Source organism: Lipophrys pholis (genome assembly GCF_963383615.2).
Source record: "Lipophrys pholis genome assembly, chromosome: 1".
Classification (NCBI taxonomy): Eukaryota; Metazoa; Chordata; class Actinopteri; order Blenniiformes; family Blenniidae; genus Lipophrys; species Lipophrys pholis.
This window is the reverse complement of record NC_137635.1, coordinates 29358373-29373679: the sequence shown is the minus strand read 5'-3', so window position 1 is coordinate 29373679 and position 15307 is coordinate 29358373. Positions and strand designations below refer to the sequence as shown.

General features: G+C 43.5%; 1 protein-coding gene across 3 annotated transcripts in view; it reads left to right on the top strand.

Annotated features, from left to right (window-relative positions):
• The window catches only part of kcnab1b (potassium voltage-gated channel subfamily A regulatory beta subunit 1b), a 52004-nt gene extending 38214 nt beyond the window's left edge, over nucleotides 1-13790 (top strand). For 2 of the 3 annotated variants that reach the window (XM_080488541.1, XM_080488540.1), the window contains exons 8-15: nucleotides 1290-1333; nucleotides 5738-5824; nucleotides 10215-10300; nucleotides 11430-11550; nucleotides 11641-11735; nucleotides 11841-11961; nucleotides 12044-12132; nucleotides 12227-13788. In XM_080488541.1, coding sequence (XP_080344667.1) covers nucleotides 1290-1333; nucleotides 5738-5824; nucleotides 10215-10300; nucleotides 11430-11550; nucleotides 11641-11735; nucleotides 11841-11961; nucleotides 12044-12132; nucleotides 12227-12316 — 733 coding nt within the window. In that variant the 3' untranslated portion in view covers nucleotides 12317-13788. Of the gene's footprint in view, nucleotides 1-1289; nucleotides 1334-5737; nucleotides 5825-10214; nucleotides 10301-11429; nucleotides 11551-11640; nucleotides 11736-11840; nucleotides 11962-12043; nucleotides 12133-12226 lie in introns of all 3 variants that reach the window. The other variant, XM_080488539.1, reaches the window with a different exon arrangement.
• The last annotated feature ends 1517 nt before the right edge of the window (nucleotides 13791-15307 follow it).

Below are 15307 nucleotides of genomic sequence, written 5' to 3'. Positions count from 1 at the left end.
ATGCTTATTTAATTGAAAGACATTTTCAGAAAGCAATCTATTATAAAACTAATGGAGACATTTCGGAATAACAAAGCAATCTTTTGTGCAAAACCTGATAGAAACAGTCGTGAGAGCTGCAGACTAAACGTAAACACCTTCCAGCACATATCCAGCACAAGAAAACGAATCTTCCTCATTCCCTGCCTAATGAAAACTGCATTCATTATCAAATCTTGTAAAAAAGAAAAAAGTCTTGTGTTCAAATGGCGACCTTGTGAAATGGTGGTTGTTCACATGGGAAGCTGAAGCAGACGAATGCAGCTGATGGTGTCATAAATGAAGAAAATGAAGGAAATGTTCACCTTGTTGGAGAAGAGCTGTGAAATTCTAACAGTGTTCATCTCATCTTCAAAAACTACCCACTGTGACCATAGTCTGCATGTGCAGTACTCTGAAAGGTACTTTTCCCCATTTCCAGGGAGTGGTGTGTTTCGTAATGATTGCACTCTGGGAGACATTTTCAGAAACACCAAAAGGAAAATGAAAGTTGTTGCGTGGGCCAGGCCTTCATGCATATGGATCCCAACAACTCTTAGCAATGATATCATTTGTTGTATTTATATATACATGTGTACATAGCACTTGTTTGCCTTTTCATTTATTTACAGGTTATTATTCTGTTTGTACATTAGTACTTAATGACATAGTTTTATTGTTAATAATTTACATGTTTACATCAACTGTTTTCTAATTAAATATAATGACGCCATTGGTTATTGACTGCTGTAGTCTTTAAGTTCAATTTGGAATCCCAATCTGGGCCTCAACATATCCTGTATATTGAATCCAAAAAACTGAAGCATTCCACCAAATCCTTGTTTGAAAAGTTCTGAGTTTAGGCGGTGAAAAGCCCAAAGTGTGCGGTAAACATCTTAAACTGACTCTGTTCCTTCAGTCTTTGTAACCTGTCTGAAGGATTAGGCCGTTGATCCGACATATATTTGCCTGCTAATCGCCGGCGTCCTGCTAACCGGTGGCTGTGAATTGGAGATCAGGGCAAACAGGGACAATAAGCATCGTGTTTACTTCCTCACTGCACAGACACAATTTGTTCTCCAGCTGCAGGCACGTTGAGCACACTGATGGCTGCATTTCTCTTTTGCAGTTTAGAGGTGATTTGTAATGCTGGCGCCTGGTTGGTGTGTATAAGGACCTGAATCACTTTGCCAATTGTTTTTGAGTGCATGAATGTGTGTAAGTGTCGAGCACCCTTGACTTGTGTGTTGTTGTTTTTTTACTTTTTGCAGAGCAGAGACCGAAAGAGGCCTCAACAGAAAACACATCATCGAAGGTAACGAGTCTGTTTTGTTTTCTCCGCTGTGTCCTTCATGTCACCCCATCACTCACAGCCCCGCAGCGCTCGCCCTAATCGCCCTCTTTTATCTGTTTTCCTCCTCAATCTTTGCAACCGTCCGTGTCTAATCTTTCTGTTTTATGAGCTGCATTAATCAGCGTAAAACCAGAGTGTTTTGTCTGTTTGATGGTAAAACCTTTACACGTGTCTGTTAGAGAAGCTGTTGCTGTGTTGCCTCCCTCAAACCAGAGCTCTGCCTTTGCCTGAGCCTGAAGCAACACATTTTTCTCATCCCCCTGGCGGCATCCACCTCATGCTCCCAGCAACTAGCCACTCCGGCCCACAGCGCAATGCACCTTCTGCAATGACTCAGCTCTCTTTCACATTATTAACATTCACCACAGCCTCTGCAACTTTCCCCCCACTGTGGAAATGGGGAATAAACCTCAGAAAGGGCTAAAAGAGAAGGGCAGGGGGAAACAGAAAGTGGGAGACCAGAGACTTGGAGGGGAAGGAGAAGTGACGGTGCAAAGGAAAGGTTTTGTGGGGAAAACGGTGCAGCGGCACATGACTTCACAGACTAATGAACCTGCTGAGCGAAGCATCTGCCGGCGTCGCTCTGGCGTGTAGCAGCCACCACGGGCCTGTCAATGAATCATTCGATCGGTTGAGTGACATTTACTGGGTGTGATCGGATGTCAAAACTTGACGATCAATTGCAGGGATGAAGTGCAGATAAACCCCGAAGTAACAACACGGGTAAATGTCAACAGTCTCTCGAGCAGCGAACACGTGTGTTTGACATTTTATTCGCCGGACAAAAGCATTTTGTCGTCTTTGAGCATTTTAAATGCCCTTTCATGGAAAGCATAATTAAATGCATTATTCAATGCAGATGCCCGTAGAGTAGCTTTGTTGTTCAACATCTTTTCTCGGTTCCAAAAATAGACTTCCTTCGCAGCCAATAAACTCCAGCTAATCCACGAGACAGCGGAAACCGCTAGCGATGACGGTGCAGGCTCGGATTAGGACTCTTGTAATGGGTGTTTCTGGGATGGGGGGGGGGGGGGGGGGGGGGGGGGGGTAGTGCAGATGACAGAAGAAGGAATAAGTGGTTTCAACGGCAGTCGGCAGAGTGTAACTCTCAGCTGGGATTAGTGGGTGATGATGAAGCCCCTGGCACTAATCTGCCACGCATGCACACTTACTCCGGAGTGCTGGAATCTGCCTTGTGTCTCTGTTGCACCGCTGTCCTGGTTTGTGACAGTCTTCTGTGTGTGCTTCTCATCTTTCATCTGGTCTGTGTGTGTGAATTGAGGCTGATCTGCTCACAGCACATTGTTGTCATTCCTTATTAATTTGTTAATATGCAGAATTGTTCCTCCAAAAATCCCTGAGCAATCATTTTCTTTCATTCCTCCACTTTCTTGTCGTGCTCTCGGCTTCAAAATGTTTTTTCTCCTGCTGTCATTTATGTAACAAGGATACAACTGCACAGGTGTGAGGCTTTTTCCCCTCAAAGATCTTTTTTTTATTTCTTTTTTTTTTTATCAGGACAGTGTGAGCACAGCTTGGAAGTGATGAACTATTCAAATTAATCACTGGAGTGAAAACTGGTGTCTGGGTAGTTCTGCAATTAGCCAAATATTAAGAGTAATTAATAACAAATGTTCCATTATTTTCAAACGGCTCATGAGCTTCTCCCACACCAGAGGGAATGTTGTTATCGTCTTTATCATGAAGGTTGTTGATACTTACAACCTTGTTGATGTTCAGTACAGCTACACAACCAGAGGCCTGAACTGCCAAGCAGGATTATTTTCTTATCAAGGTAACTTTAGGATTAACTCCGGGTGTTCTGCCCTACCACACGGATTAACTTCCTACCGGGTAAATCAGCATGGTAACTTACTCTGAACCTCTAACCTGCTCCTGAGCAGGTTATGTTCTGAATAAGAGATCAACCAGTACAAAAGCTCCGCCTCCTGACCATTCAGATCTCTTGAAAAATGAGTTTTCGGGGAGAGATGCAGTCCTTTAGGCATGTTAAAACATAACCTTGTCACTGAACTTTGAAACATGTTTTGTTCTTCTTATCCTGAGATAATGAGCTTAATAATGGTCACATGGCATAAATGCAGAAACATGAATTTATGAAGCGCAGATCCACTTGTGCCGTCACGGTGCGGAATCAATACTCCAACACAAAACATGTTCACAAAGGGGAAACTGGTTTAAACTGAAAGACGAGCAGTGAGGAAGCTCTGCTCAAATATATATATATAGAAAGATTTGTGCACGTAGACATAATCCATTTCAAGTGTTCTCTTTTAGGTTGATATTAGAATTCAATAAACTCAATAAATATAAACTAAACAAAGTGTGATATTTTCATGTACAGAAAATGTTCATAAAAAAGTTTGAAAAGATGAAAAGAAAAGTGAAGAATTGATTTGTTTTAGGCAGAAACTGAACTGAGGATCTTGGTGGTTGGATAGTTTCCCACATTAAAACTCAGTGTCATGGGCGGACTGCAGCTCGAGGACATGAAACTTATTCAAACACGCTTACTGCTTCAACCACGATTCCATCCTCTCAGTTTTCAAGCCGCCAGCAATTGTTGTGTGATGTCATTGGCGACGTTGGGTCAAACCATCCTTTTTTTTTTTTTTTTTGCATGATGACATTGAATACTAACCAGAATACAGATTCCACATATGAAGTCATACAACAACTTAAAAACGCACATAAACTTACATTTTGTTAGTATTTTTAAGGCTCTTCAGTATTTAGGTTGTTTTTTATAAATCTCCTCAGCTTTAACCAGCTGAGGGACACACACATTTACAGCTTTGGGGGATTTTAGACACACCAACTTACCTCAAGTGTGTGTTTGAGTGGAAAGAAACTGAAATACCTGGTGTAAACCAATGCACGCACAGGGGGAACATGGAAACTCCACAGACATAAAATCCTCCGAGAATCGATCTTAGTTCCTCCTGACTGTGAGTCCAGAACCACAACATCACTGCATGGTCCAGTATACATCTAAAACTTCCCAACTTTATCAAGTCAGTTTGTATATTTGAGAAAACTAACAAGTAAAATCCACATACTCAAACTGCCTGAGTGAAAGTGGGTTTAACTCCGGTTGAAATAGCACTTACATAATAATGATGACAGGATATATAGGACACTGAGGCTTTTCTTATTCAGACTAATTATATCAGCTCTTATTGAGCACAATGTGAATGTGTCATGAGAGTAATATTATATTTCATTTGTGGGTTGTGTGGGATTTAAACAGTGTCACATTTTGCCGTTTGGCAACCAGAACTTGTAGTTAACTCGGAGTGGTTAACAGCTCTGGTTCACATGTGAGGAGAGCTGGACTGAAGGACGCGCCAGGCTGGCTCCAGCTGCAGGCTCCAGTCACATGTGATCCGCTGTCAGTTTGCCCGCTTTAGGAGCATGTTTTCTTCAAATCCCCCAGGATCTACTTCACCCTATTTCTGCTTTTATTTCACCGAACCAGAACCGCATCATTTCTCCTACACTGATAGCGATTCAAAGCTCACAGAAAGAAGAGGGATTGAGTTTGTGCGTAGATATGAGTCATCATGGGGGTCTACACGGGTTTTACTGTGTGAGCATTCAATCACAGTCAAATTTCACCAGATCTTTTGACATGCGGTCAAACAAAAACTATGAACACTGACGAAATGCCAGATTTAGGAAGTGGAAGTTTTCTGAGAAAATGTGAATGAACCTCTTACTCATTGCGTTTTTTTCTTTTTTTAATTTAGGTGCTTTGTACATATGTACGGATGGGAATTAATAGGATTTTTAAGATTCCCATTCCATTTTCGATTTTGCTCAACGATTTGGTTCTTTCCAGATTCTCATCTAGAACTGAAACCTGCAGTATTACCAGCAGAGGACATGTTAACGTTGCTGCTGCTGCTGCTGGGTTGAGAGTCACTCCGGAGCGGATCCAAAACGTGACATTCATTCAAAGTTATCGCTGTTGTGTGTGTAACATTCTTCTGTTATGTGCGCAAAGAAGATCGTTCTTCGCAGGCCCCGGGGGTGGCGTACAGAAACACAGGTGGAAACAGCCCAGCAAAACGTTACGGTGATGGCGCACCAGGAAGAGACAAAAGCAAATACCCCTTTAATTTTATTTATTTTTTTCACACCTTCAAAAAGAATTGTACGCACAGTGTGTACAGGCTTCTGGCTGGCGGCGCCACTAGTTGTAGCCACAGCTGCCCTGGGGCATACTGACAGAGGCGTGGTTGCCATTTCGCGCCAACGGCCTCCCGACCACCACCAACATTCATGGTCCGTTCATACCCAAACATACGATCGCTAATGTTTGCTCTCGTACTCTCGTTTCAGGTTTGAAGGGCTCCCTCCAGAGGATGCAGCTTGAGTATGTGGACGTGGTTTTTGCAAACCGGACAGACAACAATACTCCCATGGAGGGTGAGTGATGACTGGGATGGGGAGGGGGGGGGGGGGCTGAGATGGGAACAATGCATGTTGTTCAGTAACATTAGAAGGTGGCACATACTGACGAGGCTGCTGCCCTTGACGGACTGGCTGCATTTGCGTTCCAGCGTGGGCGTTTTTCTCCGTCAGAGACACACACACACATACATTACCAGTGATGTGACAATCTGGCCTCCCATCCACTTCTCTATTTTGGTCCAGCAGTCTCCCTCCATTCCTCCTCTGTCTCGGTGGGATTGCGAGTCTCCACAGGGTCTCCGAGCTGCACCCGCTCCCAGCCCTCCCTGTTCTTCAGAAGCAGGATTATCTGGCCCCTCCAGGGGGAAGCTGGTGTATTTTTGGGCCGGTCTCAGTAGATGCAAGCCCTACTGTGCGCTCCACTGCTGTCTCCTCCCACACATCTACCTTATGCCACTAATCATTTCTTTAAGACACTTCCAGTTTCTCCCTCTTGAAGATTCTTGGACTCCTTTGCAGGTAGCTGCAGACCGGGAGGTCGGAGTCCTGCAGATGCAACGAAAATATTTTCCTTTTGCAGCCTTTTCCCCCCTTTTTGCTTCGTCCCCGGTGAGCCAGCAGACAGTGGGAGGCCAATCTGTCATATTTATTGTTCTGGAGGCCTTGTTGTTGCCGGTCATGCTGGTGACTGCCAAGCAGACCCTGCACTCACTCTTTTAAACCTCCCCACTGTTTGACCCCGCAGGCAAAGTGGTTTCTCTGCTGATGACAGGAAGCGTCATCTGACTGACGCATTGATCAGTTGAATCGCTGATGGTCTGACAGGACGGAGAGGGGGAGGCGTCAGAAGAAATAGGTCTTTTATAAGAGCCGCCGTGTTGGTCCATTAATCTACATGCAACATTGTTGGCGTCTACTTCATCATTCATGTCAAAGGAGCAAGGACGCCATCATAAATCACAGCATGGAGGGGCCGTCATTGTTAACTGCTCATGAGATGCTCATTCACTGCCTGCCCTCGTGTGTCTGCACTGTAATAGTGCCTCTAAATTTGAACGCTATCTTACGTTTCTCTGTTTGCACACGTGTGAATTATTGAGTCATGTTACTGAAGCCTAATTTGGATTGACAACATCAATCAAGTGCACAAAGAAGCTACAAAGCAGGAACTGTGTCTAACAATGAGATTTAAAGATGAAGACGAATGTGTCTGCTTGTGTTTCTGTTTGCATTGGTTTTGGTGATTGTAACTACTCCCGACTTTGTGTGAGACAAGTCGCGTCCCCTCCGGGATCAGGCATGATGTCATGGCTGCAAAGTCTGCCTTTGTTACCGTCATTACGTTTTTCACCCATACCCTCGTCCACCTCGACTCCATCTCAACCCACAATCCCTTTTTTCTTGACTTGCTTTTTTTTCTGCTTTATGTTCGGTCTTTCAGCAGGAATCGACCAAATGTGTGTCGCAAACATCTAAATTCCGTCTGACTTCCCCTTCACCTCTGCTTAGTTTCTTCTTCCATTGATGAGACTCTACAGCAGTTTTCCCCAAACTGACGTTTCATCTGAGATGTCACCAAATTCTCACATTATACTAAATATGATTAGAAGGTGCCTCAAGGAAAAGCTGCAGCCTTTTTATTGTAATAAGTACATCAGAGCCTGAGGAGGAAACTTTCCAAGTGTTAGCGCTCTGTCGTTTTCTAGTCACTCAATATGTTATTTAATTTGACAAAGCAAATTGAATCCAGTCAACCGGCTGAGTGTGAAACTAATACAGGAGAGGAAGTAAAGGCAGAAGGAAAAGATTTAGACGTCAGCCGAGCGTTTCTGTCTGAAGAGAAAAGGAGAATTGTAGTTCCACAGCACCAACTCTTCTCTGACACCGTCATCCAGTCAGGACGTTCCCTTAAGTGCTGGAGACTCACCTCTACTGAAACTACTTCCACACCTCCATCCGTATTTCTGTCTTTCACTGCAAACTCAGAACAACTTCTGCACTTTGTTCCGCTCTCGTCGCTGCTCTGTGATACCTGCTCGCTGAGGACGACCAAATGTTCCAGACTCAGAGCCGCGCCGCTAAATGTGGACTCAAAAGCAGACAGGCCGATGCGCTCTCACAGCTCGGTGGTTCGCAAGTTTCATATTTTCTATTTAGATGCAAATGAGCGCACTGTGGCGGTGCATTTCATGGGTTTTAATCTCACTGTACAGACCTGTCTGCTTTCAGCCATTGTGCTCAGCTAACTGGCTGCTGATGTACGACAGAATCAGCCATTTTCTCTCCCCGCTTCATCTAGGTTAGTGTTGTTGGGGGGCTGGAGTCTATCACTGGGGGTACAGGTCATCACTCCATCAAAGGGCGAACACGAGACACACAGTCGCACACAGGAGCCATTTACAGTCACCAGCAACCTGAACTTCTGTGTTGTTGTGTTGTGAGAGGAAACCAGAGACCTTGATTCAAACACTTTCTGCTGATAGACGATAGTGCTGTACTGTGCAAAGATTTATGTCAAAATGGGGAACGGGGGGGGGGGCTGGTAGACCTAGAAAAAACACACACAAGTGCAGAGGTAGAACATGCTAACTCCACATAGAAAGGTCCTCAAACCTGGATTCATACTGAGGACACCCTCACTGTGTGTGTATTTACTACACACAGCGTGGTGTGACTGCTGCATGTCGAAATGTGGAGCCGACATGTAATGACAGCTGAGTGAGCCTCACTATTCCTGCTGTCTCTTCCACTGGTTTGATAGAGTCTAAGACTCCAACTATCTGTAAGGAACAACAAATAATCCAAATTTAGGTTTAAAATTTGATTTGATAAAACAGAAGTAATACAAATAATGTAATCATTCATAAACTTTTTTTTCCCTATTTTTTCGAGTATGCATACATATATTAAATATATATTTACCCCCCCCCCCCCCATAAGGGTTAGAACATATGAACTATACACAGAAAACCCCCTGAGCCGACACAGTGCACTCAGCTTGCTCATTCAATGGTTTAAAGAGTACACACACACACACACACACACACACACACACACACACACACACACACACACACACACACACACACACACACACGCACAAACACACACACACACACGCACGCACGCACACAATCCCATTGCCCACAACTTCACCCACGTCACCCTCCAACAATCTGCAGTGGGTTGCAGTGAGTGGGGTGACAATGGTGTTTGCTGGATGTGTCTCTCACCTGATCACCGCTCTGTGTGGTGTTTGATCACTGGAGCTGATGATTCACCACAGAAACTGCACGTTAAGAAGGCTGTGAATCAAACACCCCTTAGCTGGTACTGAGATGGATTGTTTAAGCCTTCGCAGACTTTTTATGAAGTGTGCGTGTGTGTGTGCGTGTGTGTGTGTGTGTGTGTGTGTGTGTGTGTGTGTGTGTGTGTGTGTGTGTGTGTGTGTGTGTGTGTGTGTGTGTGTGTGTGTGTGTGTGTGTGTGCGTGTGTGTGTGCGTGTGTGTGTGTGTGTCTCGTTGGGAGCAGATGTACTGTTGTTCCTCTCCCCTCCCACCTGCTTCACCCACACACACACTTGCTCTCTGTCTCTCACTGAGCTCCATGTCGGTCCACTGAGAGAACCACTGATGAGAAGGAATCACTCTTTTTTAATCACACCAGGCTGCGGTCTCGTCTCCTCAACCCGGTCTCCCGCCGCGGCGCTTTACATCCAGATGTTTGCACTATGTGCTTATGGAGCAGATGTTTCATTAATGCATTTTAATGCAGTTACTGAGGAAATCAAATTCATTTGTCACGTTGTCGGTGTTCCGTTCGTTGTGATAAGAAAGTTTGTGCAGAACGATGCATTAAAATAAGAGCTACTTCCCCCTTCTCATTAGAGAAAGCCTTGGTGGAAAACTCCTCTGAGAAAACTTCACAGGACTCTATTATTAAAAACAATTTTACTTATCTACTGGTCCACCAACCATTACCTCCCTGCAGCACACACACACACACACACACACACACACACACACACACACACACACACACACACACACACACACACACACACACACACACACACACACACACACACACACAGTGGACGAGTTGTTCCATTGTCAAAGCTGGACAGGTCTTCTTCATTCAACCCCCGCTGGATCATTAGTGTGACCCCGGAGACCATCTCTGCTCACACATGACAACAACACACCGAAAACATGTCAGGCATCCAGCATTCAAGTTTTGCCAAGTATTTCTTTCAGAAATAATGGTATTTTTCTGTTTATGTGTATGACACCAATTAATATAATGATCTTTGTGCAGGTTGTACAAATGTTGCAACTGTGGCGCCACCACCTGACCAGTTTTTGACGGTGTACATATCTGCTCTTTAATATTTCATTTTGTACAGAGATTGTGAGAGCGATGACACATGTCATCAACCAGGGGATGTCCATGTACTGGGGGACGTCACGGTGGTCTGCCATGGAGATCATGGTGAGCAGTAGAAATCCTCCTTCCATGCACCCAATCACAACCACAAGCAAGTTCAATAAATGTAACGCAGCTCCTCTTCGGACGGAGGTCTTCAACCTGCGGCTCTGCAGCCACAAGTGGCTCTTCTGGCCTTCTGAACCTTTCACAAAATTATGCCTAAATTTTGCCTTGTTTTTATTTTATTTGTGCACACAAAGTCATTTTCAAAACGAGTTTTAACTCTTGGTTAAAATGGGCTTTTCAACAATGCATTAATGGCTAAAATCGGGGGGAAACCTAAAATGACCAGTATTTCTTAAAAAAAAAAAAAAAGAAGCTTAAATTAGTGGGGAAGAAATACACAAAAGTGCTTAAGAAATTAGGTAAAACAGCTGAAATATCAACATTGTCTAAAGATTTTTGAAAATGAAGGTTGAAACTGTAAAATCAGATGGAAAAACAGCTGAAAATGTAAGGAAATGTTTACCATCCTAAATTGTAATTGAAATTTCATAAATGCAACGTAAGACACAATTTTTGTTCATATATCAAAACTATATATGAAACTTTAACAGCTGTGTTTTCCTCATTTCAAAAGTTAAATGTTTGCAGCTCCAGTTAAATTTGATTTGGTTTAAAGAGACCAAAATGGCTCTTTTGGTCTTAAAGGTTGCAAACCCCTGGAAAAACAAAGGAGTCATTTCAAAACTACCGAAAGAAACATTTGTTTCATTCATAAAAACCGAGCCTGAAGACGCTGCAGTTTGATTTTATTGCTGTCAGAAGATTTTCCCATTTTCCTGCACCAGCAAACATATATACTGTATATGAAGAAGTGTGTGTGTGTGTGTCACTTCTTTATCAAACTCTGGGCCGTAGTTAAGTCAGGTCACAAACTTTATTTGTTACAAGCATAGTTATACCATGCAGTGAAATGTGTTTAGCACCTGTTCCAGACCTCAACACACAAGAAATAGATGGATAAGTGTGGAAGATAAGCAAAATGAGTGAATCTAATGAAACCAAGGTGAAAAGTGGACGGTAGATTAGCTGTAAAACATGGATGGAGCACAGTGGAAAGATAACAAATCTTTAATGTATGTAGGTTTCTCCTCTATGGTGACTTTATCTCCCCTACTCTTTCTATTAGGAGGCATATTCTGTGGCCAGGCAGTTTAACCTGATACCACCCGTGTGCGAGCAGGCTGAATATCACTTCTTCCAGAGGGACAAAGTGGAAACTCAGCTTCCTGAGCTCTATCACAAGATAGGTGAGTCTATCCTGCAGGGCTCTCTTGTCCCCAGAGGGAGACATGATGGAGTTTGTGCCCTGCGACTCAGTTTTCATGGCGCTTTCACAGGTGTGGGCGTGGTGTCGTGGTCTCCTTTGGCCTGTGGGATTATCACAGGAAAGTACGAGAACGGCATTCCCGAGTGCTCCAGGGCCTCCATGAAGGTAGAAGCTGAATCCTCAGAGCGTCTCTGCCCACATCCTGCCAGAACACCGTCCAGGGAGACTGTTCACATGTCACTAATGCTTCTTCTTGCTCTGCTCCTTCAGCCATACCAGTGGCTGAGGGATAAAGTAACGAGTGAGGATGGAAAAAAGCAGCAAGCCAAGCTAAAGGATCTTGCCCACATCGCGGAGAAGCTGGGGTGCACGTTACCACAGCTCGCCATAGGTAAGTAACAGCCACGCTCGTGTGTACGAACTCAACTCTGCTCCTGCCTCAAAGCCTAATCATATTCTGTGATGGTCTTCAGCCTGGTGCCTGAGGAACGAGGGGGTGAGCTCAGTGCTTCTGGGGTCCTCCAATCCGACACAACTGACAGAAAACCTTGGAGCCATTCAGGTGAACAGGAAGCGACTGTGTGTCATAACGGCTCGTGATTCCATCGTCTCGTCCAGCGTTGACGATGTGACCTTCATTTGTTTCTTTCGTTCAGGTGATTCCAAAGATGACGGCAGGCATCGCCACAGAAGTGGATCACCTTCTGGGCAACCGTCCGCACAGTAAAAGGGACTACCACCATTAGAACAAACCCCATTCAGTGAACTTTGCTCAAACGGCTTCTCAAAGCTCCCGTTTCACAGCCATGGCACCGCAAGCCGTGCCCAAGTGTGTGTGTGTGTGTGTGTGTGTGTGTGTGTGTGTGTGTGTGTGTGTGTGTGTGTGTGTGTGTGTGTGTGTGTGTGTGTGTGTGTTGTGCTCTGCTTGGCTCTTTCAACAGTCCTCGTTCAGTGTTAAGTGAGCTCCTTGCATGTTGCAGCTACAGCAGCCGACCACTGAGCTAAACAGCAGCTGGAGGATCAGGCCCCGGTGATTTCTGAGGAGGAAAAAACTCTTTGCCTCCAACAAACTGTGCAAAGGTGCTGAACCACGGCAACGTGGCACAACAGCATTACATAATCCAGACGTAACGCGCGAACGTGGCAACCAGTGCTAAAGAAGCAACTTTAGAGGAACTTATTACCCTCAGAATCATCACATTAAGCTCACAACAGTAAGTACATATTGAAATAGAGCTGTATCAAAACGTACTTATTGGTAGGAAAAACCTGCATACTAGATGTTTGTGGTGTGTGATGATGTTTGTCAGGTGGCCTGGCCTCAGCAGACTGGATGAACACTGGCCGGTTTCAGCTGGAGCTGAACTGTCAGCGTGATGAATGGTTTCAGTACCGGGTGAACTGAGATCCTGCTTACAATTGTTTTTCACGGATACCAAGAGAGCTAAGTTTAACAAAAAACATGTCTAAAGAAAACATCTGTACTGACTGTTACATATAAATATATATTTCCTTAATAAGCAGCTACGTCAAAATGAGATTTGTGTCTCCTTATGTTGTTTTGTTTTTTTCTTTTTCACTTATGCAAAGAACCGCAGAGTGTACTTTCCTCCAGTGCTGCTCGTCCACTTTTAGTTTGTACTCTGCCAGATTTTCTGTCAGTACCAATCATGTCTGATTCATTTAATGAATGTCTGTGTTGTGGCTGCAACATTTTTCCAGTCAAAACTGGGGAGGTGATGCTCCCCTGGGGGAGTTTGTGGATTAAACAAAGCCATGTAGCTGATGCAAACGTTAATGAAGAGACTCGGTTAAAATAACACCATATGGACCCTGCAGTAAGTGCACCTGGAACACTAGGATTTATTTCATTTCTAACCGAGCTCTCCTAATAGCCAGTTTTATGTATGTTATTTTCTGTTTATTCAGACAAGTATTTTTAGTGTTGTTCATCAGGTTTGTACATGAAAATAAAAAGCTTATCATTCTCATGCGATATATCTTAAAGGTGTGAGTGGGATTTTTTCTATCCATGTGCAGCTCATGTCATATTCCTGAAGTCGATATGAGAAACTAATCTGAAGGTCACATGTACATGTGTGTATATTTGATGGTTCCTTGATTTTGAAATCGAATTTGAAAAAATCGAAAATTGAAACTGTATGATGATCCTGCAAGTTGGTTTAAAGGTTAATATGCTCAGATTCTGGGCTTGAGGACTTTTCTGTGTTGAGTTTGTACGTTGTCCCAGTCTATGTATGAGATTCCCTCCCATAGTCCAAAGATATACAGTTTAGGTTATTTCATCACTATAATTCATGTGTGCATGTGGTCACATCACAGCACCAGGTTGGATAAAGAGGTGTAAAGGATGAATGAGAAGATGAAAAGAACACTCTTTTGAGGGAAATACTGCAAAACAGTATATCCCCAAAATATGCACTGGGGGTCCCGGAGCAAGACCCCCCCCAGGTCCCCCCCAGCTCCCCTCGAGCGCTGCTCTGTGCGGCTGCTACCGATGGGTCAAGCGGTATGAATTGCCCCTCGGGGATTGATACAGTTCTATAAGATAAAATAAAAAATAAAATAGAATTAAACAAAGGTGAAATAACAAATTCAAACATACAAACAAACAACACTGCATCTCTATCAAGACAGTATAAATACATAGTTTTAAATCAATCAATCAATAAATAAGTAATTTCTTAAAAAATGAAAAGGGACCAAATAATTTCTTAATTAAATTCTTAAAATATTTTTTAATAACATTTAAATTTTATTACTATTTTTAAAAACATTGAATAAAGACGTGCTACTCATTCAGATATGTACTTTGTCATCAGAAATTATATCGCCCTCTGAGTAAAACAACAAATAGATACTTTGATAAGAAATTCACACAAAAAGAAAATAGTTCCAGACAGAAGCTGATTGGGATTGGCATGCCGTACAATTTGGATTGTGTTTATTGGATTTGTTTCCATTTTGAAGATTATAGTTTTGACAGGAACTATCAGTATACTTCATGTGATATTCACTTTCCAAATGTTGCTCCATGTAATTATTTTGCCAGTGCTTCATTGATTTGATGATCCAGGTTTATTTAGTATTTGATGTGAATGATCCCCGTGGTGTATGACCCTGCATGGTGGAGAAGTGGTTAATGCTCTAGCCTCACAGCAAGAAAGGGCCTTGCTGTGTGGAGTTTGCATTTTCTCCACCCACAGTCCCAAAACATGCAGGAGAGGTTAAATGCTGAAACTCAATTTCCCCGAGGTGTGAATGCGACCGTGTGGGGTTATTTGTGTTGACCTGTCCAGGTGTACCTGTCCTGGCTCATCGTCAGGTGGGATTGACTCAGCACGCTGTGACCCTGCACAAGATAAAGCGGTAAAGAAGACCACCACAAAGTGTCTTCTCTTAACGTCACCTGAATAAAAATTGCTTTTTCAATTTAATGCCAGGCTGTTCATAAAAGTTGTTTTAATTGCATGTTAAGTGAGTATTTTCAGAGGATTTTGTTCGTCGCCGAACTGAAACAAGAGGAAACGCCTGTCAATGTTTGAGGAGCTGAAAGCTGTTGCTATGGCAACGACGCCGTTCACTTCCGGTTAATTATCCAATGAGCGTGTCCCGTTTGGTAGCTTGACGTTTGATTGGCTGCAGGAGGCTGTCTGTCGCAGCCCGCGGTTTCCAAAAACAAGCTTTATGAAGCGAAAAGGGCGCAACAAAATCCG